This window comes from Drosophila erecta, unplaced genomic scaffold (genome assembly GCF_003286155.1).
Source record: "Drosophila erecta strain 14021-0224.00,06,07 unplaced genomic scaffold, DereRS2 tig00000055-arrow-pilon, whole genome shotgun sequence".
Taxonomy (NCBI): Eukaryota; Metazoa; Arthropoda; class Insecta; order Diptera; family Drosophilidae; genus Drosophila; species Drosophila erecta.
The window spans coordinates 4,920,945-4,943,419 of record NW_020825200.1 but is presented as its reverse complement, the minus strand read 5'-3'; the positions used below and the strand labels follow the sequence as shown (position 1 = coordinate 4,943,419).

General features: G+C 42.7%; 5 protein-coding genes across 5 annotated transcripts in view; 2 read left to right on the top strand and 3 right to left on the bottom strand.

The window, feature by feature from the left end:
- LOC6543461 overlaps positions 1-2,738 on the bottom strand; it is a 30,000-nt gene extending 27,262 nt beyond the window's left edge. Inside the window, exon 1 of the mRNA XM_015159827.2 lies at positions 2,472-2,738. The gene's annotated coding sequence lies outside the window, so the exon portion shown is untranslated. The remainder of the gene's footprint in view (positions 1-2,471) is intronic.
- Positions 2,739-6,900: 4,162 nt separating this feature from the next.
- LOC6543436 (protein ovarian tumor locus) lies at positions 6,901-8,534 on the top strand. The gene is made up of 3 exons (XM_001968664.3): positions 6,901-6,946; positions 7,000-8,169; positions 8,272-8,534. The coding sequence occupies exons 1-3, from the start codon at positions 6,901-6,903 to the stop codon at positions 8,532-8,534; spliced, it is 1,479 nt and encodes a 492-aa protein (XP_001968700.2).
- Positions 8,535-8,673: 139 nt separating this feature from the next.
- LOC6543532 (early boundary activity protein 3) lies at positions 8,674-10,177 on the bottom strand. The gene has a single exon (XM_001968663.3). The coding sequence runs from the start codon at positions 9,963-9,965 to the stop codon at positions 8,826-8,828; it is 1,140 nt and encodes a 379-aa protein (XP_001968699.1). The 5' UTR covers positions 9,966-10,177; the 3' UTR covers positions 8,674-8,825.
- A 187-nt stretch (positions 10,178-10,364) lies between these two features.
- LOC6543478 lies at positions 10,365-14,833 on the bottom strand. Its single transcript, XM_001968661.3, has 3 exons — positions 14,572-14,833; positions 14,441-14,517; positions 10,365-12,915 (listed from the first exon to the last, which is right to left on the bottom strand). The coding sequence occupies exons 1-3, from the start codon at positions 14,667-14,669 to the stop codon at positions 10,442-10,444; spliced, it is 2,649 nt and encodes an 882-aa protein (XP_001968697.1). The 5' UTR covers positions 14,670-14,833; the 3' UTR covers positions 10,365-10,441.
- Positions 12,966-14,446, top strand: LOC6543484 (early boundary activity protein 1). The gene is made up of 2 exons (XM_001968662.3): positions 12,966-13,051; positions 13,110-14,446. Exons 1-2 carry the CDS (start codon positions 13,049-13,051, stop codon positions 14,217-14,219), a joined length of 1,113 nt encoding a protein of 370 aa, XP_001968698.3. The 5' UTR covers positions 12,966-13,048; the 3' UTR covers positions 14,220-14,446.
- Positions 14,834-22,475: the final 7,642 nt, after the last annotated feature.

Here is a 22,475-nt window from a genome sequence, read left to right as displayed (position 1 = left end):
ATAAATTTAATGCATACACAAATGGCACTTTAAGTCGAAATCCAACGCAATGGCGGTCAATTCCAGGCAATTTTGAAATGGCGCTTAAATCCGCTTTTACGACCCCGATGGCAAAGAGAACTTAAGACCAAGCTGCGGGCTAAAGATCATCCCTCTTGGCCGTAAAGGAATCTTTGGCCAATTTAAAAAGGACAAAAAGGCTAATACTAGCGTGAATGAAATTGTGTTACATACGAATCTAATGGCGACCAAATGGGATTTGTAAATTTATTAAATCTAATTGCACTGCAATGTGCAATTGTGGCAAATTGTCATCTGTCACGGAAATTTAAGTGTTTGCGCACAAAATCAGGGACATTCTCCAGCGTGTGCGGCTCCTTGGCAGTAACCCCATTACCACTAAGTGCCATTGCAGAGGGCCAGGAAAAATTACCTTGCTGCGGGGGGCGGAGGGTACAGGTGCGCACTGTGGCATGTTTACGCTTAGATTCGGAGGCTTATTTCGATTTGTTCTCTGGGTGCAATCAATCGTACGAAGCCATCGAGCGAGCTTATGAAAACAAACAATGCTGTTTTAAACAAACTAATCACAACATCCGCCTATAAAAGCTCCAAATAAAGTGTTCTGTGTTTTTAACTCAAATGGAAATCTGCAAAGTTTTATCAAAATTAAACTGAGATTCAGTCAACTTGCTAGCTATATACTTATAGATATGCTTTGCTCCTTAAAGTACTCGCTTATCTGGTTGCGATTATACTTAATTTATAAATTGTTCGCTGTAACTGTTGAAATACGATTTTGTGAATGTGTTTCTAGAAGAAAGTAACTTTCCAGCACTTTAGACATAAATAAAAGCGGGCTTAGAAAGCGGGTAATGGCTTCTGCCTGCAGTTAATCCTTCACCTATTTTTGGCCCACTTTGAGCCTATGGAGCCCATGGTGCTCCGCGGCTAGTGTTTGCATTTGCATTTCATTAAAACACAGGCAGGTAAACAAGTTGCCGCCCATGGCACTCACTCACTCACTCAGCTCGGCTGAACCTCAACCTCAGCGTGAACCTCTGCGCGAATACGCCGTACCCGCGACTACGGCGGATGGGGATGATGATGACGATGACTATGACGATGACTATGACGATGATGATGATGGTGAGGACGAGCACTACGGGAACTGAGGAAGCAGTGAGCTGTTGTTTCAGCTTTCAGCTGCTGGCATTGAGGGCCAAATGACAGTGGCACCTCCGAGCGAACGCCTCAAAGAGCAAACGGTGGGCGTGGCAGGGGAGTGCACTGCAATTGCAGACGAGTGGATTTCAAGGCGGCCACTGATTGCACGCGGAACGTGACACGCCCACGGGCATTACAATAAGTATACGCCCGGTGTGTTTCAATTAGTTTGCGCTGCGGCCGAATAAACACGTTAAAAGTGCGTGCAAACAATTGGGGAGGGCATGGAAATGCCCGAAGATAATGACGCCATGTCCGTGGGCAAACAATAAAAGCGTCGCCCAAATTAGGCGGCCATATCAGACGGACCTGACCACATTATTTGGCCGGGCAAACAAGCAACCTGTCACTTGTCACTGGCGACCCCCGGGTTTTATTTTTATTTTTGTATTACAACTTTCCCCCGGGAAGGGACAACGGAAAGCCCGGGCATCTGGTCCGATAATTTTCTTTGTTTTCCGGCAAATGTTTTCATTTTTTATCCGCTATTCTTCCGCCTATTTTATCACGTTCGGCGTCTCTTTTGTTTTTCCTGTCCCCTGTTTACTTTTCACGCACGTTCACGGGCTTCTCAGAAACGCAGACAGGTAGCAATATGCAAATCAAACAGAGGGCAAATGGCGTTGACAAACGTCGCAGGAAATGTTTAAGGGAGCGGGACGGGGAAAATGGGGAATGGAAAATCCATCGGCACAGAGTTCACGTGCATCCCAAGTGCCCCCGGGAAATTCGAGCGGCAAAAGAAGGTAAGAACTTCCCTAATGCAATCCGCCCCGAATTTCGAATCTCGAACTACGTGGCGGCTCGATTTGCCACTGGTGAAATTTAAATACGTCACTCGGCTGATCCGATTTGAACTTATTTCATTTGCATTTATTTATTCGAATTTCTCCGGTGCTGTGGACCATTTTTATTCTACTTCGTATTGATATTTCATTTGATCTAATTGATTGGGCTAAGTGATATAAGGGCTTTTGTGTCTGGATATTTAAGTGTTCCAATTTCATTTATGCTGAGGCTGTATTTTCTTAAATACAAGCAATTCAAATCCTTAATCTTAGTTGAAAACATAAATTTTTGTAATTAGGTTGTGTTTCCTACACATTTCACTTAACAGAAAATTACCACATTATTTCATAAATGTTGAAATGGGATGTGCTTTTAGTTCGTGGCCTTACTGCACCCACAATTTACTAGAAACTCTATTGAATTTTTTAACCTTTTTGCCAGCTATTTATGCTTACATCGAAGTTCCTTTCCAGTTGAGTGTCGGCTATTCACATACTGATCGAGCAATGCCGATTGCCCAGTTCAATTATTGACACATTATCTGCTACTGACCGCAGTACTGACCGCCGACCATATTGACTCGGTACTCAATGCAGGCAGTGGCAGTGGAACAGACCGTATCGCGTATACGCCATGTGGCTCGAATCGAAAACCAAACGCAGCTCGCAACTTGACATGCGCACGTCTTTTAGGCCGCGTGCTCTCGCCTCGACGTCTGTTGTGGGACTAAAAGCCAGAATACTTGCCAGAAGCTGCGACTGTTGGCCAACTGAAAGCGTTAACATACACTCGACAGCAACAGCTGCTCTGTTAACTGGTTTGAGCGCTCTTCTGGCCATTCATTCATAATTGTTTTGAGTGAAATTGTGTGTTGGCCTGATGTTTATTTCCACTTTCGGGAATACACAGCGAAATGCTGTGCATCCTTAGATAAAGATATGGCATTTATAAAATGTGCTTTATATTTTATAAACGTATCGATTCATAAATATTTTCCACATGAAAAGGAGCAATCGAATTGGCCGAAATTCGGATAAATTGTGATCATAAAACCCTTGGCTTATGAACTGGAAAAGCTATGCAAAACTGGCTATGGTTATGTGACGGATATTGTTATGTTTTTCTCTCGCTGTGCCAGATTGTTTTGTTGGCAGAACGGAAAATCAATTTGGCTAAGCCGAATGCGACGCTGGGGAGCAACTGAGTTAGCGTCATTCCCGCCACGTGCCTCGCAAATGTTAATGAGCCTGCGTGCCACTTCCACAGCCTTTATTTTTATTATGGCCCACTACGATTTCTATGAATACATGGCCTTACGCACTTATGTATGCAAAAAAAAAGGGAAATGTTGACCTTTCCCGCGCTGTCAATGCTACTGGCCAGAAAAGCAAAACAAACAAATGCGCGTGAAATGTCAAAATCACTGTCTGCCAGGAGAACAAAAAACACAAACAGTAAAAAATGGAGAAAAGGGAAAAGCAGTGGAAAATGGTAAAAGGAAGTGGAAACTGCGGAAGAAAGATGACGACGCATAAGCGAAAAACAAGCAAAATGCTGGGGGCGAGGCAATCAAGAAAAATTTCTCCAGCAAATGGCATGGCAAATACGAGCAGCAGCAACAACCGCAGCAAATTCAAGTGGTTGCAAGTGGTGCGGGGATTGTGGGGCACGGCACGAGTTGATGATGAGGTGGTGGCCCATAAACACACACATGCTACCCACCAGCGGTCTTAACAAGGCTCAAGTGAATTATAAAAAATAAATGCTTCAAGGAGTCCGACTCTGTGATACCCGATATGTGGCGGCTATCACTGTAAATTCAAAGAGTTTTTAAAGCCAAACCTAAGACTTAAATTGTGTCTTTTTTCTATTTCATTTTTGAAAGTTATGAAATATTTATTTCTTTCGCAGGCATGAAGTTTACTTGATGTGCACTATTTAAACTTTTAAAGGTAAAGTTTTGGCCGAAAGTATCTAAAACATAACCAGGTAAGCAGGTTTGAACTAAGTCAAAGTAAAGCTAAACTAGACAGACGAAAAAACCACAAATAAAGGTTAAGCCAACGAAACGGTGTAGATGCACTTTAAAAGTGAATAAAATAAGTTATTGATAGTAAACTCGAAGAGTTCTTTAACTGAACGCCAGTCAAGTAGTGGCTGAATTTCTTAAACTGCAGCTCCCGCAGTTTTCGGCCAAGAACAAAATGTTTTACATGCTTTTTATCCAGTGCCATTATATTTTTTCGAACAGCAATTGCTGAGGGGCAAGTAAACCGCTGGTAGCCTGCGTGCGGTTTTGTTTGGCTCCCGTTTTATCGTGTGGCCATGAGTTTTGTGTGAGCAGAGCATAGGGCCAGGAAGCTAGATACCAAATGCTTCGGGCTTGGAGCAACAAACTCGGAATTAGCGGCAAGTATTACACCTCCCGCTGTGCCACATGTGGCAAGAGAAATGGCTGCGACGTATAGCTGCAACTTTTTGTAGCCACAATATGTCAATTTGTCAACATACCCGCCACGCAGCCAACGAAATGTGAAATCCTTCTGGCGGAAAAATAATGCACAACCTTTGCGGTCTCTGTCATTAAGCACAAGTTTTTAATTAGTTAAAGTTTATCGTGAAATTTACATGCACAAAACTTTCGCCGAGGCAACGCTGCGTATGCTTAACATGTTCCTTATATAGCAACAGAATTGCATTTGTGTGCCGAAATCAATGGCGTTTCCACTTAACGAAGAAAAGCACAGACAGCAAAGCTTACTCGCCTGAAATACCAGTGATTTAAAACAAAGCATTAGCAGAAGGCTTAAAGGCTGTCACAAGCAAATTATTTTCGCCACTGGAGTGCATCATTAAAAGTGGATCAATTCACACAAGAGCGCATAACAATGCAGCCAACGAAATCTTTCTGTTTCGGGCAAAGTCCAAGTCAGCCTTGGATTTTGGCCATAAGTCCCAATTAATTGCCTGCAATTCGGTTACTTAAGGCCATCCGGTTCCTGAGGAGCTTTGCATTTATATGGGGCAGATATTTGTCCTTATGTGCTAACTCACAAGTATATAGTACTGCTGGATTTGAAAATGTAAATGCGATGCAGGCGACAAAAGTACGCTCCACTGCGCTCCCTCTTGATTTTAGTTTCGGGGGTTCTATTTTATTTCATTTTATTTGGTTTTTTCTCGCTTCAGAACACTAATGAGCATTTAAGCTTGCGGCTTGCCCTGAATTTAGTTTTTTATTTTTCTACTACAGCTACTGCTGTTGCATTTGCATAAATTTAATTTCCAAAATGGCACGGAGTTGGGAATAAAGTTGTTCTTTTAATTTAATTGATTTGCATTTTAAATGATTTTCAACAAGTTGAACAAAGAGCGCAATAATTTTTGGTGCAGTATGGGTTTTCACATGCTTTCTATTGGCCAGCCAATTTCATTTCGGACTAAACAAATTCCACAGTGTTTCCCTTTTGATTTTCAGATTAGTTTTTCATTGATTTATGGACCGTGTTTTATTAAACTAGATGTGCTCACTTTAATAGCACCAAATGTTTGGGCTCCCTTCGCTTCGCCAAATTTTCGCTTTTGTTTTTTTCTCCCACTCGTCTGTTTGTTTGTATCTCATTCTGGGCCATTTAATGCGTATACGCAATGTCTGCTGGAATTTCTTGGTGGCCGCAAACGGAAGCGCTAAACCAAACATAAAAACAAACAGCACTCCTAATCGTGTGTATAAATGTTTATGCTTGTGTGTTGGCATAGTTTTATGTCTCAATTGAAGCGCTGGCCGGCCAAATAAAAATAATCAGCAAGTCAATATCCCGATGGGCAGCGGAAGAAACCCCTAAATCTTTGTCTATTTCCGTACACTTCATTATCGAGATAGTCTTACTCTCACATTTCCACAATTTTCCCCACAATTTTGTGGCGATGATGAAGTGGCTCGGTTGGCGGAATTAATCCCATGAATGATCCATGATTGCCAAGTAATGGAAAAGCGCTTAGTTAATTGGGGGGCATCGCACATGGTAGCCATTTTGGTAGAAATTGAAGGCGACACGTGCTGAAATCGAATTATACATAATTTACTCGATTATTTCTGTCTATCAATTAATTACCAACCTGCTGGAGTGTCAAATGCGTTTAAATTTATTGAATGCCATTGCTGCATTTTTCAGCCGTTTGCATCTAAATATTTATGCGGTTATTTATGTTCTATTACTCTGTTCCTGTTTTATTGATCCACATGAAAGCGTAATATATCAATGCTATCAAAGATAAACATTCATTGCAGCTTTGAGAGCCACTTTATGAAGTTTATGGGATTGGAAATTGTATTCATAAATACGAATTATCTATGTTCAGAAACAAAACGTCATACTTAAATGGTTAAGGTACGCAGCAAAGGTTAATATGTATATATTAATATATTTGATGATAATGTTATGACCTGATACTATCAATTATTATAAAGATTTAGCTTTTAGGTATTGCATACGTTTCCTTTCAACGGTGTTGCCACGTAGCTAGACTTTTGCATTTCCTCACTTCATTTTGATATTTAAATGGCAGGATAATAGCGTTTTCACACAGGACCTCAAAGGGAAAAGCTATAAATAAAATAACATGGATGTTTGGCATTTTGCTTTTATAAAAGCTGTTGCTTAAGCCTGTACATACAAATACTGAAATTTTATTAATTGAAAGCAAGTGTGATTTCCAATTCCACTGTTCCACTTTAAGGGCTTATGTTGGAAGTGCAGAATTCCACCATCCGGCAACGCCCTATTAAATGCGTGGCTTTCCTTCATTTTTTTCCTATTAGTTCGAACGACTTGATATTGCGATTTTTTTTGAGAGCCCATTACTTGAATATTTTACTCAACAATGATGTCCAAAGCACTGCAGCGTTCAGTTTCCATTGGCAGTAAAAGTAGGTCAGTGATTTTCATCTTACACAATTACCATAACCAAAGCTTCCCACAGAGGCATCAGACCCTATAGATCAGTTCTTGGAACATCATCGTCTCTTCCGGAAGCATATAATAATGGACACCTCAAGTTTGTTTCGCGTGTTCGCCGAGCAGGTGTACGACACCCAGATGCTTCACTACGAAGTGAGGATGGAGTGCGTGCGCTTTATGTTCGGGCGATCGAGGAGTTTCCGGCGATTTGTGAGTGAAAACTTCGAAGAGTACCTGTGGCGGCTGGGCAAGACCAAGACGGCAGGCACCATGCTGGAACTGAGTGCCCTGTGCCACCTGTACCGTCGGAATGTCATTATCTACGAACCATTCGATCTGGGCCGACAGATCACCTACAGCACGGACTACCAGGAGAACATACGCATCTTTGTTAACCTACAGGGGCACTTCGACTCCGTGCTGACCATGCAGGACGTCGATATAGCCGCCGTTTGCCAGGCCGTGGCCTTCAAGATGCTATACAAGCACGTGTTCCGCCTGCCGGATGTTAGTCTTGCTGTGGAATGGATGCTGTATCCAGAGACCTTCAAACGGGGCATTGACTTTGAGTACGACCCGCGCGGCAATGTCATCCGTTTGCTGTGCCGCAACGGACGGAGTTTCAAGCTGGATCGCCCCGGAAGCACCATTTGCTTGCTTGATAACTACAAATTGTGCCCGTTTCATAATCGCAGGCTAGAGCTGGACATGCAGTCTCCAGACATGTCCTGCATGCTGGGCCTTCTGCAGCATAAAAGGCAGCCCTTCTGCTACGTGGCAGCCAAGTCAATGGATCCCTATATGTTTCGCAACGTTGAGCTTACTAGCCTGGTCGAAGCCCGTCGCGAAGCGAGGCAATGGGATATCTACACAGGCGACTACAATTTCAAGGTTGGAGCCAAGTGCCAGGTGGAGTTGGATACCAATAGACGCGATCTGCTCAGCATTTGTTACATCCAATCGATCGATAGGAATAGATCCGCTTGTCAAGTGTTTATCGAGGAGCAGGGAAAACTTGTAAGCGTGCCCTACGATAACCTACATCCTCTGCCGCCAGATGAATTCAAGGCCTGGGATCTTGCGCGTAAGCGGCGACCCAAGCTGCCTCGACATCTCCATATGATCCGAATGAAGAGGCAGTTTCTTCAGATACGAAACACATTCAGACCACAGCCACGTGGTTCAAGTCCACGTCAACACTCCGAAGCGAGGGAACAATGTTTTGAAACTAGATTTGAAAATGTTTCCAGTGGACCGTCGTCACCAAACCAGTCGTTACAAGATAATCCACCAGAATTCGTTCCTCCCCCAAACAATCAGATCCCCACGGCAGCACCAATGGCTATTCCTCGTCCGGTTTTCCTATCACCACCGCTCCCTCTTTTCGGGTCACCTAGATGGATGCAACCTATCCGGCCGGTTATGCCGAATCATCTGATGATTCGTCCACCGGGACCACTCGTTTTTGTCCAACCACCACGAGTTGGTCCGCCGCCTAACATGATGCCGATTCCATTTGTTGTACACAACTCACCATCGGTGTTTGAATCTGTTTAGGCCCCTCATCCGCCTGCCACATAGCTTCATAAACTTTTATAAATTTTTCCATTTTTTTTCAAATATGTGTGTCAATTTAACAAGACAATCTCTCAATAAAAAATGTTTACACCTACAGAAATATTAATTCACGTATCATTTGCAGATCTTTGAATATTTATTCAGTTTTCCTGAAGATAAAGTTTACAATTGGTATTTAATTCTAGCCTAATAACATTTACCTTTTAAGTTTTGAACTTTCAACGTAACTTAGTTTACTATATGGAAAGAAATTTGTAATGTGTTTGCCAACTAATGAAGTTCGTCTCCGGATGTGGCCTCCACTGCCGATCGCACCTCTCCGGACAATCGACTCTGCAGATTCTTGTTGATATTGTCTACCATGTCGAAGGCATCTATGATCAACTGCGCCTCGCCCTGCGCCTTTTCGGTCATCTGTTCCAGACTTCTTCGCAGCTCCCTGTGTTCACCAGTGGAGTCCCGCTGTTCCGCCTTCTGGTACAAACTGGTTCGCGAGAAGAGGGCTGTGGATGTCATGTGATCCGGATGCTTTTCCAAATCTTCAGGCAGTGGAAAGTCAATATCGAAAGGGAATCTTTGTAACTCCTCGTACTTCGCTTCCTGGGCCTCTTTGTCCTGGCCATAGCTGATGACTACCGCCTGGAGGACGACGTCGCTACCAGGAAGTTGTATGTAGGCAATCACATCCTTAAATAGATTCTCGTTCCGCCACACTGTTTGCCTGTATTGCACCACCTGGTAGACCACCATCTCCGGTTCGGGACTGTATTGCACCAGCATCCAAGTGTCGTCATTCATGGCCTCCGGTTCAGTTTCCACATTATCATCGAAGGCGAGATCAAAGCTTCGCGCTTTCAGGTGCAGTAGGATCTTTTCCATATAATCACGGCTTTCGTAGGCGTATAAAACATGGGCGATGCAACCGGGAGCCAGGCTCACCAGAGGATTACCCTTCAGCTCGGGCTTGGTGCTCAGCCACATCACATTGTTTGGAGAGACTAGTTTCTGGATTAGGCGCTCGCCAGCCTTTTCGTTTTCGGTGTACTGAACCAACAGTTGTTGGGATATGGCATCTTCCCTCTCCTCCTTGCTCATGGAAAGCAATGCTGCGTCCACCAGGCGCCTTTCATCCGCGGCCAGTATAAGTTTCGCCTCCAGCACCATTCCATTGACCCGGAATTCTACGAAACGAGTCATGTACTTGTCCGATACATCGGACTCTAATAGTTCCATCGAATGGAGAACGCAGAGACGGCGCCGACCATTTGGTTTCCCGTCCTTCATCAAGCCGTCATCCACTTCGGCCAGGAACCAGGATAACCTAGTCGCTGCCAACGGTCCATTGGCGCTCACAACGGCTCCGCTGTTCGCGGAGTCATCCAATCCACTGTCGTTGCTGATGTTGCTCATGATGGCGGATGTGTTTTTTTTTAATAGGCAAAAGTTCTTTAAAACTAATATATATTAAGAAAAACAATGAATCCTTTCGAACCGTCTTGTTTGAATGTCTTAATTGGTGAAGCCTTCTTCGCCAACTGATGAACTCTTCCTCGCTGCCAGTTATTTTATAGTTGTTAAAGGGTATAGTTCAATGGTTCTACCTGCCATTAACTCCATAATTTTATATAGGCTTTTAAAATGACCAACATCTGCCAGCGGGAAGGGATTAAACTGGGATTGTTCTAATTGTGTATTACCTGCAAAGGTTGCTGATTGAGCGGATTTTCCCAATACGCAGCTGCTAAGTGGCAATAAATGCGAATTGCATTTAAAATGTATTTTCATACAAAATTCGATAAAAATGCGTATACAAATTTTGTCTCAAAGCCCTACGGGAAATGTAAAGAGAAAGAAATGGTCACTGTTTTCACAAGCTAAAATGAATATTAGTTATCAAGAATGTATGATGCATCCTCATCTTCTTGAACTTCATTATCGTGCCCAGAAATGATGCGTAGGAATAAGCTGGATGTCTTGATCACATCACTCGAGTCCTTTGTAGAAAAAATGTTATTACTGACATCACTTGGCGTGTAAGCCAAGCTACCAGTGACTGCTCCTAGGCGAGTTAGTCCTCGATTTGTGCCATGAGGAAGCACACTAGAGCAATCGAATGATGACTTCTTGGCCAATTTCAGGGCGTTGGTCAGGGAGAAGAAGCGGCACGCTTGACCAGCCGGGAGACCCAGCACACGAGTGCAAAATTCTACGACTCTTTCCTTGTCGACACTTCCATCTGGTACAATCTCACCGCCGTGCTCCCGTGGACAAAGGGCGTCCAGACTGGTGCCCAGTGAACAGACCCTGGGGTAGTGCTCCCTGGTCCTGTCCAGCTCACAGAACGTGTGAATGTCCTCGAATAATCCAAGGGCGATCGCTTGGTTGATGGACCTTCCATTCCCCAGAATACAGCCCAGATGGTTTCCGGTAGCCATCTCACACACCTTGATGTGGTAGACATTTTCCTCCTGACGCAGTATGGTGAGTACCACGTCATCGAAGGCCCTCGGTCCAATCAGCCGAAATAGGTCGTCTAACAAGGAGTCCAGAATGGGCAGACTGCCATCGCCACAAAATTGGCATCCACGTGGCGACTGATCCTTTCTCTGGGCGTTCCTTAAAATTTCACTTAGTGTAGATTTTCTTTCTAGTTGACAGGATCCCCTATGCCCGTTAAAATCCAAGTCCATATCCGACATCTTAAGGTCCGATTGCATTGCAGTGGATTTAACATTGCGATGAGCTTTCGAGCAATTGCAGCTGGCGCCCAAAATAGTTTCCTTCTCTGAGATGGTAACTTTTTTGGACCTGTCCTCCTCCAGGCTGTTGGATCTCGTAAACATTTTTATTAATTCCGCCAGTAAACGATCGAATGAGAAGGTTTCAGATTCTGTCTTCTGCGCCTGGTTATTTTCACACGACTTGGATTTTGTGAAAAGACTAATAAGCTGCTCAATCAAGGATTTGTATACTTCATTCTCTACAGTTTGATTTGATTGACTGGAAATCTTTGCTTCCAAGCAAGATGTGGAAGAAACTTTTCTTACACTTATGGAATCTGCTTTGGGTTTATTAACTAATTCAACAAAATCATCAAGTAGGTTTTCTACCCTTTGTTCCATAAGATTTTGTTTCGTAGGATCTGCACAGCAAGCGGATGTTGGTATTTCGATGTGGTTTGTTTTTGGAACATTTTTGGACTTGTCGCCAATTGTTTCTTCACTTTTAGTTTTAGCAAAAGCCCGATCAAATTGTTGCAGAAAGTTTTCTGTATCTTTTAAGCACTGTGTAGCAGTTGAGATTTGATTATCATTCTGATATATTTCATTTCCGTTCTCCTTGCAACACTTATGATTATTTTTTGTAGAATTTCCATTACTTTCGCGTTGAGACTTATTTGGTTTCGGTGTTTCTTGCGCAGCTTCAGGCTTCATAAATATTTTAAGAAATTCTTCGAATTGGGATGTGCACTCGCAATGAGCTATATCTTTATTTTGTGCACCCCGATCACATGTTTCAGATTTGTTTGGCATTTCGCGTTTCTCGCAACGAACTATATCATTTTTCTGGGAAGCCTGGTCAAAAGTTTCAGGTTTTCTTGGCAATTCGCGTTCCTCCGGATGAACTTGAAATATGCTTCTGCAATCAGAGAGCTTGCATTCCTGTGCCTTCCATAATTTAACAGATCCTTGCAAATCCCTTAGAGAACGCTCCTGTCTCTTCATAATTGTTTCCAGATTCTGTACTCTATCGAGGATTTTGGAACAGGTTGAGGGACCTGAAGGCTTATCGCTCGAACTATTCGATTGTGACCCTGAAGGGTTTTCATATTGGGTCTGTTTATCTTCTTTCCGAATAGTGACTAATACTTTCTCATTTCTAGTTTGATGGACATTTGCTGTAAAATCGGTAGATACGAGAGCGCCTCCTTTTACTACGATTAGTGGGCGCTTGAAAAAGCATTTTCGCATCGAAGAATTCGATTTTGTAGCTTTTTCATCTTTATGCTTAGTTTTAGACTTTTTAGTTTCCGATGTAACTCTACAAGTGCTTGGTTCTTCATATTCCGTTTGCGTTTGTATGCTGTTTATGTTTTTAGATAATTTTGGAATCGATTGTGTCTCTGCGTCTTGCATATTAAGCATCGATTGGGTGGATGCATCACGTTCGAAATTGCAATCCTCATCGGAATCCGTTTGGAAGCCGGCTTGGGTTCCCATGTCCTTAGTGGTTTGGTTTGATTCCGAGTCGATGGCAGTCGGTTGATACTTGGAGCCAGCGGAACGACAGCTGCAAATTGCTCCGGCAGGTAGGCGGAACGTAGCCGACTCGATGGCCACCAAATCGACTGTGGAAGCATCTGCAAAATTATAAAGGGCAATAAAAGGATTAATCAGTACTTCAAAAAAACTACCTGAAGCGGTTCGCGTTGGTATATAAGGCGTTGACCTATTAGCAACAATTCAGTTTGCAAGTGGAGAACAAGCAGCATAATGGTAAGTTAAGTGGAAGCCAAGGGGAAGCATTTTAAAATAAAATATCATTTCCTCCTAGATTAACCGTCGCCAGCGTTTGGAATTTGCCCTGACACTATTGCCCTACGATCCCCAGACGATTCAGTTGTCAGAGACGCAGAAAAAGGTGGAGGAGATCATTGCCCGCCTGCGAACGGATGACTCCTTTACGGAGGAGGAGAGCGACGACTGCAAGGTGCGGCGCATTCAAGAAGCAAATGAGTTCGCCGATACCGCCATGCACCACATTGAAATGTCCGATAATGGCAAGCTGAGCAAGCTGAGCACTCTGGAAACTCTGACACTGGCTGCTGAGAAACTGCTAAGGGCACATCGATCGCCTCGGGACGGGTCTGTGCCAGATCAGGACTTCGATGACATTGTGCAGGGTATGGAGAACTCGCAGCTGATGAAGAACACCATACAGGCGGTAAATGAGTCACGTGTGAGGCTTCTACAGCGATGGGAGCGCAGTAAGCGCAAGGCTCTCGATCTCCTAACAACTGAGATCGAGAAGGTGCAGGAAATGGATCAGGAGCAAGAGCAGGCTCATGATCTGGACAAGGACCAGGAGCAGAGTTCGGAGCCCTTTGATGTGTTTCGCGATGGAACCGATGAGCACAACACCTCGACGCCGAAAACAAACGACGAAGATCTTGGTTTGGACGATGACGATGAGGACTATGTGCCCGGTGGAGAGGAGCCAATGGGAAACAAGAGGAAGCGCATCAAGAAACCGGTGACGTCCACTCCGAATGCCAAACGGCGGTGTCCTGGTTTCGAATTCGACCTGGACGGCGAGTCGCCGATGGTGATGATCGGTCCCAATGGCACCGAAGTATCCCGCGTTAGCCTGAGTGCCATCAACTGGGATATGACCGGACCATCGATCACCAGGAAGCTGCTCTGCGAGATCTTCGACCGGGACACCCTGGCCCATCATACGCTCTCCGGAAAACCATCGCCGGCATTTAGGGACTGTGCTCGTCCCAGCAAACAACAGCTGGATCCGCTCAAGGTGGCCGATCTGGTCTATCTGATGACCAACAGCCTGGACATGACTCCACGGGAGGTGCGCACCGCCATCACCACTAAATGTGCGGATGAGAACAAGATGCTCCGCTCGCGAATGCAGCGCAAATCGAAGTAGGGGAATTCCACTGGGAAATACTTTCTTTTTCGAGTCGAAGCGGTTTGGCTAATCAAAGTTACTATTTCCTAGAAGTGTATTTGAATCATCTAACAGAATGTATTGTGTAATCCGCGATAGTAGTTCCATTTACAATTGTAAGTGATTCTACAGTATAGTAAGTCCCGGCACAGCCGATAAAAGCCAGTGCACCAAATGAATAAAGAAACCCATTTTCTTACCCAAGACGTTAGTGGACTTGAAATTGATGCGGGTAAGGGAGTAATCGCTTTTGGTCTTCCTTGGCAAATCGTCGCATCTGAAATTGCAAATTTTAGAATTGGAGAAACTATTGCAGAAAGTTTCCTTTTACCTTCCTAATATCATCATCAGGCTTATATATTGATGTTTCTGCCTAAATTGCTGTGCTGCCAAGCTTGCTTCCCCGGTCTTTTTGTTCGTGGCACTCATTGGTCAGTAAATGTAACAAATAATTTGGATTGCTCAAAAGAAAAGGTTTCTGATTGTCTAAAATGTACATATGTAATTTGTTTTCACATATCGATTTTCCATGTGGCAACACTGGTAGCAAAAAGCTGTCTTACACACTGCATCGCATTTCAATAAAGGTGTGTTCACACTTTTGCCATTTTCTACTAAGCAGCAGAAAACTTCAGAATCATCGATAGTTTTCCCCGAAGCAAACTAATCGGTACATTTGACATCCCTTGTCCGATCACTTCAACATATGTACATATGTAGCTTTGTGACTTCTTAAATAAATAATATTGCTTAAAGTAACCGGAAAACAATGGAAGAGCAGAATACGCCCTACACAGTGAAGATTGAGCCAAGCGACTACGATGGTTGTGACGACGATGATGTGCAGCAGAGTCTGGAAGAGCAGAATACGCCCTACACAGTGAAGATTGAGCCAAGCGACTACGATGGTGTGCAGCAGAGTCTGCTCCAGTTGGCCACCGAACAGAATGAGAAACTGGTGCAGGAGAGGGACGCACTGCTGCAGCAGCTTCAACGGGAGGTTGCCAACAACGAGTTACTGCGTCAACAAGTTCTGGAACAAGATATATCCAAGGATGCCATCGTTAGCTGCCTCCAAGAGGAGCAAGTCAACGAATGGTACGAAGCATTCTGCAAGGTGATCACTGAGCGAGATAATATTATGGAGAGTAATAATTGTCCCATCTGCATAACACCTTGGACGGCGGAGGGACCCCACAGGATCGTTTCTCTAGAGTGCGGCCATCTGTTCGGGGCCAGCTGCATCCTCTTGCACTTGAATTCCTCGTGCAATTGCCCCATCTGCAATCATAGAGCGCAGGTTCGGGATCTGCGCTTCCTCTTTGGCGTCCACGTCCTTCAGGCAGCTCCATCTCAAAGTCTCGCGGCTGCGGAAGAGGAAGTACAGAATGGTATCTTCTAGCCTATTTATTAATTGTTCTTACAATTCAATTCAATTCCCTAATTTCAGATCAATAACAATTGCAAAACATCTGAAAAAAAGAATGAACACCTATTTTATAAACCATTTAAAGTTAAATTTCGCATTTTTATATGAAAGACCTCTAGCAGCAGACTGGATTTTGTTCTGTCTGCCTTCCAGACAAAGTGTGTTATTTATCTTTTCCATCGAGCAGTCAATACAGCATGGAAGTTCACAATATTCAAGGACCATTTTTCACACATGCACCCAAGACGTTGAAATTGATGAGTAATTCTCACAACCCGAGGCATTTGGGTTGGAAAATAAATGGAATAATCAATTTTCGGTTGTCGCTCTGGCCAAAAGCGTGTCAATGTTTTCACCATTTCTTTACGTATGTATGTAAATATTTGATTTTTTTCTTCTGATGTTCCACATTTTGATATGCAGATGCCGACTGATTTAAATATATTTATGTGCTACACCATACCATGGTTCTAAATAGAGAAGCTATGTTTTTGGACCACAAACCGCAAGGACAGTGGCTGAAGTAAACTGTTTTTCGAATTTGCGGCGGAGAAATTGTATAAAAATGTGATTCTCAAACATTTCATCGGAACGAAGGACGGGAATTGGAATAGGCGACCCAAAAGTATAATAAATAAATTCGGTAGCAATTCCTTGGAGCGTTCATCAAAGCAAAATTGATATCAATCATACGTACACAACCGCCCACACAATGGTATCTGCGTCTATGTGATGGCAAATTGAAACATTATATAAAATACTGGCCTGGCCTGGCCATCCCACAAACTACCCACTCGGCAAATTGGCCTTAAAAATAAAACACCATCAAAACGAGGCCCACGAAAGAAAAACGTAACAAATTTAAAGGAATTTCCAAGTTATTTTTAGCCGAAGCCCGTTCGTCGCGCAAAATATCTGAAAAATGAAGAAAAACACTTCGTGGATTTTTCTTTTCTTTAAAGCTGAAGAAGCAAAACAAAGGCAGCAAATGGAAACAAAGCCGCCGCGGCCAGGCGTGACATTGCTGGAAATGTATGCGGCGGAAAATGAAGTCATTACTTCAAGGTGAGTCCCAGTCGAAGAGTGCCCCTCAGCCCGAGCCAAATATCAAAATCACACTCCACAGATCCCGGAACCTTGGCTCCACCGTTTACCCTTTTCGGCAAACCCTAGTTTTTCCCGGGCTTTCCCCATTTCCCAACGTGTCAACGGCAGTCGTGCGACTCCATCTCCGTGCCACAGCCACGCATCGCATCCTTTCAATGTCCTGCTCCTCTGACGATGACTGAACCCAACCACTGTGTCGCACAATAAAAGAAGCAATAAGGAACACAAGTTACGATGCCAAAGAATGCAAGTAGAGGCCTGAATACCCTTCCTGATAGTATAAAATTAGTTTTTAGCTTTAGTAGCGTTTATTAAGTGTTTTTTCCAGTTATTTCAAGTTCATCTTATAAATTCTTATAATAGAAAAACTTAGCTGGAGGAATTTTTAATGGGTTAAGAAATTGCAGATAAGATTTAAAGGATATTGACAAGTGAAGATGTACCCCAATAGCAAAGAGTGTGGGAAAGGTCACAGAATTAACTCCCCCTGGACCACCAACTGCCTTCGATTTTACCCAACCAAGCTGACAGTGACATTTACACTTCAGCTGCTGCTTTGCTTAAATTTCTTGCAGATGATGAATGAGTATACGCAACGTTGACGCCTGTTGTGCTCGGTTAAGTCAAAGTTTTTCAGCATTTAGCTCATTAAGCATACAATAGTTATTGTCGCCATTGGCTTGTCAAAACAGTGAGAGCTAGTGATTAAGGGCAAAACTGTGACAATTACTTTGGGCTTAAGCCGGAATAGGAAACTTTAACCAGTCTAGATTCAATTTGTGCTCTCTTCTCTGAGAGCAGCTAAAGATTGCGTTTTCCTCAATTAGCCGGTTCTCTATTTTCAAGGGCGGCCGCCAAATGAAAATGTTAATAATGCAAATGCTTTGTTGAAGCCGCGTTGCTCTTGTGGCTTGTTGCATGCACCTAGTAACTGCAGTATGTGCACTGGGCAAAATTAACGCAAACTCCGAATCAGATCAAATTAAGATAACTTGCTCGCTGTTGGATCGTACATAATAGATTTCCTCTAACCAGAGATTCCCTTTTACTTCATTTTATATTGGTTTAAGGGTATGTATATACATAGATGTTGTTTGCAGTGTACCTCCGTTCCTCTGCCTTTGGCAATGTGCCATCATCGGCTTGTCGCTTTCAGTTATTTTAGCGTCGACGGTGCCTGCTCCTTTACACAACAATGCCCCCAAAAACCGACCGACAACGAGAGCCGAGTTAATTGAATTGTGTTTACTCTATGGGACCAGGACGTAGTCGCCCGTCGGTTGGACTCCGTGTTACTTTGGGACTTTCTTTTTTTGCGGTGTAGTCACGGAGGGAAGTCATTCCAGGCGACTAACATGCCAGCGAGTCAACTTTTCCATTTGAATCCATCGCTAGGTGGCAGTTGCGTTAAATATTGGGAAAAATTTTCAGGATATGGCGTTGGCTGCAATTTGGTAAGGAAAATGCCAACAAAGCATAAAATCGATTTGCAAATTTCTAAAGGCTCATTTGAAAGTTTGGGTAGTTTTGGCTCTAAACAAAAGAGATGGTGCATTAGTTAACGCGGATCATGGTAACCTTTCTTATGTAAAATAATCTAAAAGTGCTTTGCTTTTACAAAACGTATATAAAAAATATAATATATACTAGCAACCAAATGTAAGCAGGGACATCAAATTATTTTAGATTCACAACATTGCTCGGCATAAACCATGGCAAATTGTGCCAAAGTTTTGAGTAGATTTTCTGAATAATACATACGCCAATGAAAGAAGCGAACAAAGCGCAAAGTTAGCCAGGTAATCGTAAAGATAATTAGCGTAATTAGTGGGCAGGTAAGCTGTTTTCCTCCAGAATCAGATCAGCTGCCCCGACAAAAGACTAACTTATCCTCATTGGATTGGGGCAAATTCCCGGTACCGCCAAACAATGCTGGTTTCAATTACGGAATTTTATGATGTTCATGGTTGCGAATGTAACGCTTTCGTAGTTCGCTAATGCGTCAAGTAGCCGCAGGACATTTCCCCGCCAGGACAAAGTAATTTTGAGCTCGTGCGAAATGCCAAAGTTTCGCCAAGCGCGCATTGCGCCGATAAAAAGTTTCGATTATAATAGAAATTTTGTGGATGTTGGCCAACCGGGAAATGAGAAATGGTTGCTACATTTAATTTCAAAAGCCAAGGGGGATTGTTGGCAATTACTATTTAACAGCACAAAGATGCTGGTATAATACAAAAGTTTTGCTATACATATTTAATCGAAGACAAAATGCAGGCGGACAACATTGATACTAATAATAATATATTAAGATTTTATACAAAGGATAAGGTACCCTCTGTTAACTAACATCACTCATACGCCACGTGTTCGCATAACAGGCAGCTCAACAGAGCCGCGTTAACATCACTCGCAGCCCATCAGATTTTCGCCTTATCCCTAAAATGTCTTTACTGTCTTTCACTCTATGTGACAAACGAACGCTTTATATCGTCACTGCATTGTTTGGAAACAAAGTTCATTTGCTGCTTGGCTTTGTCTGCAAATGGAACGTGTTCATTAAGTTAACTACGCTTTTACTCCCGGCAAGGTACAATAAAAAATAGTTCGGAATACTTTGTGAACCTTTGATTTATGGCAATACAATTGCGTTGAGCCACCGACAAGCGAATGTCGGCAATTTGCTCGCTGCTGTAAACTAAGCTCGATGGCAATTGGAGATGGCTTTTTTCCAGGGAGCTCTATAGTTTCGCCCCCACATGGAAACCCATTAACGACAGCGCTACTCAACATAATGACAAAACTTTTACACGTGCAGCGGACAAAGTTTGGGCAATCATTTTAATTTTTACGATCTTCTGATGGCGGCACAAAAATGAAACCAAAGCATAGTCTCCTAAATAATAATATCTCTAAAATGGGTCAACCAATGGGCATTCCTTTTGTTTAAAGCAATCAAGTAAAAGTTAGTTATCTAAAATATTATTGCTTTATTAGGTATGTTAAATGTAAAACAGTTTTCAAACGACTTCCATATGAATGGTTTTTGAATACTTGATTAGCTCCATACAGAATTAGGCGCTGAAAAATGCAACCCTTGCTATTTTTTTTCCGTGTACAATTTTGGATGCTCCCTCCACTGCAGATACTTTTGTTTCCTTCCTTTTCCCGCTGATTGTCCTTGTGTGTGAGTAAATAACATTTAGAGACTTACTTTTAATGCCGCCCTGACAGGTTTATTGCTGTGTGTGTGTGCGAGTGTGTTCAATAGCTTGGGACACCGCATGATTATGCGAAAATTACGCATACGCCGCATGTGCCACGTGCGATTGCTCACATTTGAAGTGCTAAGACCACCTCTGGTAGCTGTGGGAAATGCTGCCAAAATTAAGCGCGACTTTATCAATATTTTTGTAATGTGTTTTCATGCATTATTAATGCATTTAATTTGTCTGAAAGGGCATAATTTTCCAAGACGAGCGACTAACGAGCACGGTGGAATCGTTAGATTCTAAGAATAATTGTAAAGCTAATACAATTGTTTATTTCTGGCTAACTTTAATTTATTTGGTAGTTCTGATTGTCGAATTTTATGCAGATGAATTCATTACTTATTTATCAGGATATTTGAAAAAAGGAAGGAGTATATCATTGATATAAAATAAAAAGGACATTAACTTTTTTTTATTCAACCCACTGTCAATTTCAAATAAACATTTTTACGAGGTATCCAGAACAAGATGTCCTATGAGGTATACGCAGTCATAAAAAACACATCAGAAACCAATTTTTATGAATACTTGGGTAAATGAAAATCAATAAAACACGCACAATTCGTGTAGGTTTTCAAATATTAAACTGACACATGCAGGACATCTTGCTCAAATCATCTGAAAGTGAGGGCCAAAATCGAAAAACCAGACGGAAGCGGCATTTAAACACTTTCCGTACCCAAAAGCAGGCGATGTTAAATGAAGCGAAAAATGGGCGCAACAATGGGTCCAAATGTGTCTCCGGATTGTTTGGCAATGTAATCAATAAGAGGCGACCTGACATATTTGAATATCGATGGAAGGCAGAAAGCTCAAAGGCCCAGGGGGTGTACACATATTGAGAGGGCCATAACGAGGCAAAACGACAACATTTAAGCCTGATGGAATGCACTGATATGTGAAATGATTTGACGTTTGATTTGTAAATGAAATTAAACGGGCGGTGAAAATTCCAGTAAAACAGAGAAGGACAAGGAAGCAAACAGTGATAAATGAATGTATTAAAATTATTTATGCTCGCCTATTCGAAAAATTCGATTTAAATTCAATTTATTGCATTGACCTTTATAAACTCATTTTCTAAATGAGCTAGGCACGAACAATTAATGCCAACATCATTTATATCCCATTACACATGGTTTCTTATCGAATCTCACAACCTAACTAGTTTTTTCCAATAAATAGCTTTACAACCGTATCTGCTTTCTGATCTACTCTGACTTTGTGTGTCTCTTGTCAAGGCAACACAAATTGATTGATTTCCTCCTAAATGTTTGCAAATATATTTGCATTTCTCCAGGTCACGACTCAATGGGCCCTTTCTCTGTCAGCTTTACCGAGTGTCGACTGCAAAGCAAAGTTTGCACTTCAAGTTCAACTTGATCAATATCGAGCTGAATGAACTTTTTGTCTGGGTCGAAATAAATGCCAAGTCGTGACCGTAAAAATCAAAAGAAAATTGTACAGGTCTTGGGGGGTAAACGTGTTTACAGTGAGTATATCGCATCGATACAAATCATTGCAGTGCGCTGCATTTGCAATTTCTGCTGCTGATGGCAGCCAAAATTTTATGTGATTTTTATTTTCTCGAGGTTTACATTCTATTTTTTTTGTTCGGCCTTGAACTCGGCAGGTTGGTCCGAAGTATTTGTGCAGCAAATGAGGCGTGCAGCCGAACGCAGGAAGCTGCTAGGTTAAACTCCGCCCGGATACTTGACTTTTATGGCACTCGGCTGCAATCACCTGCGCTCCGTGCGCTTCATTAGCCATTAATTTGGGCGGCTGCACACGAAATCGGCTGCTCAACGTGGGGGCGTGGCTCCGGTGGTACTAAATCTTGGCCTTCCCAGCATGCTTCGCTAAGCTTCCATTGCGAAATCGCATCGCATAAGCAGAAGTGCCGACGCGATGTGGCCCAGATGTGCACCAGGAAGTCTCATCGAATCCCGCTTGCCAGGCACAAACTGCGAAGACGTTTGTGTCGAAGACAGATGGGAATACACGGCATTGTGAGACAAAATTAATATAAATTTGCCAAAAAATCATATATGTATATGAGCTTCCCATAATAAAATATTAATACATTTTAGTTCTTTCAAAGAGAGTAGATACCTGGTTTATTCTAAGATATTCCTGTATTGCAAAACAAATTGTTCCACTGTACTCAACTCCTGACAGTCGAAACAACATAATTCAAGGTCTGTGCGACCAAAAAATGAAACTTATTTCTCTAGCAAAGCGGCAAATAATCTATTAGGTTTAGAATAACACCCATTCAGAGATGGGAAACAGACAAGAATACCGTAGCAAAAACGTCAAATTGCTGAAAAAACAGATCCAAGTGAAGAGCGGCACTAGTAACAAATAACGAGCGGGTGCAGAGCAATTTGAGGATTTCAGGAGGATGAGGAGGCGACAGCAAGGACGTGT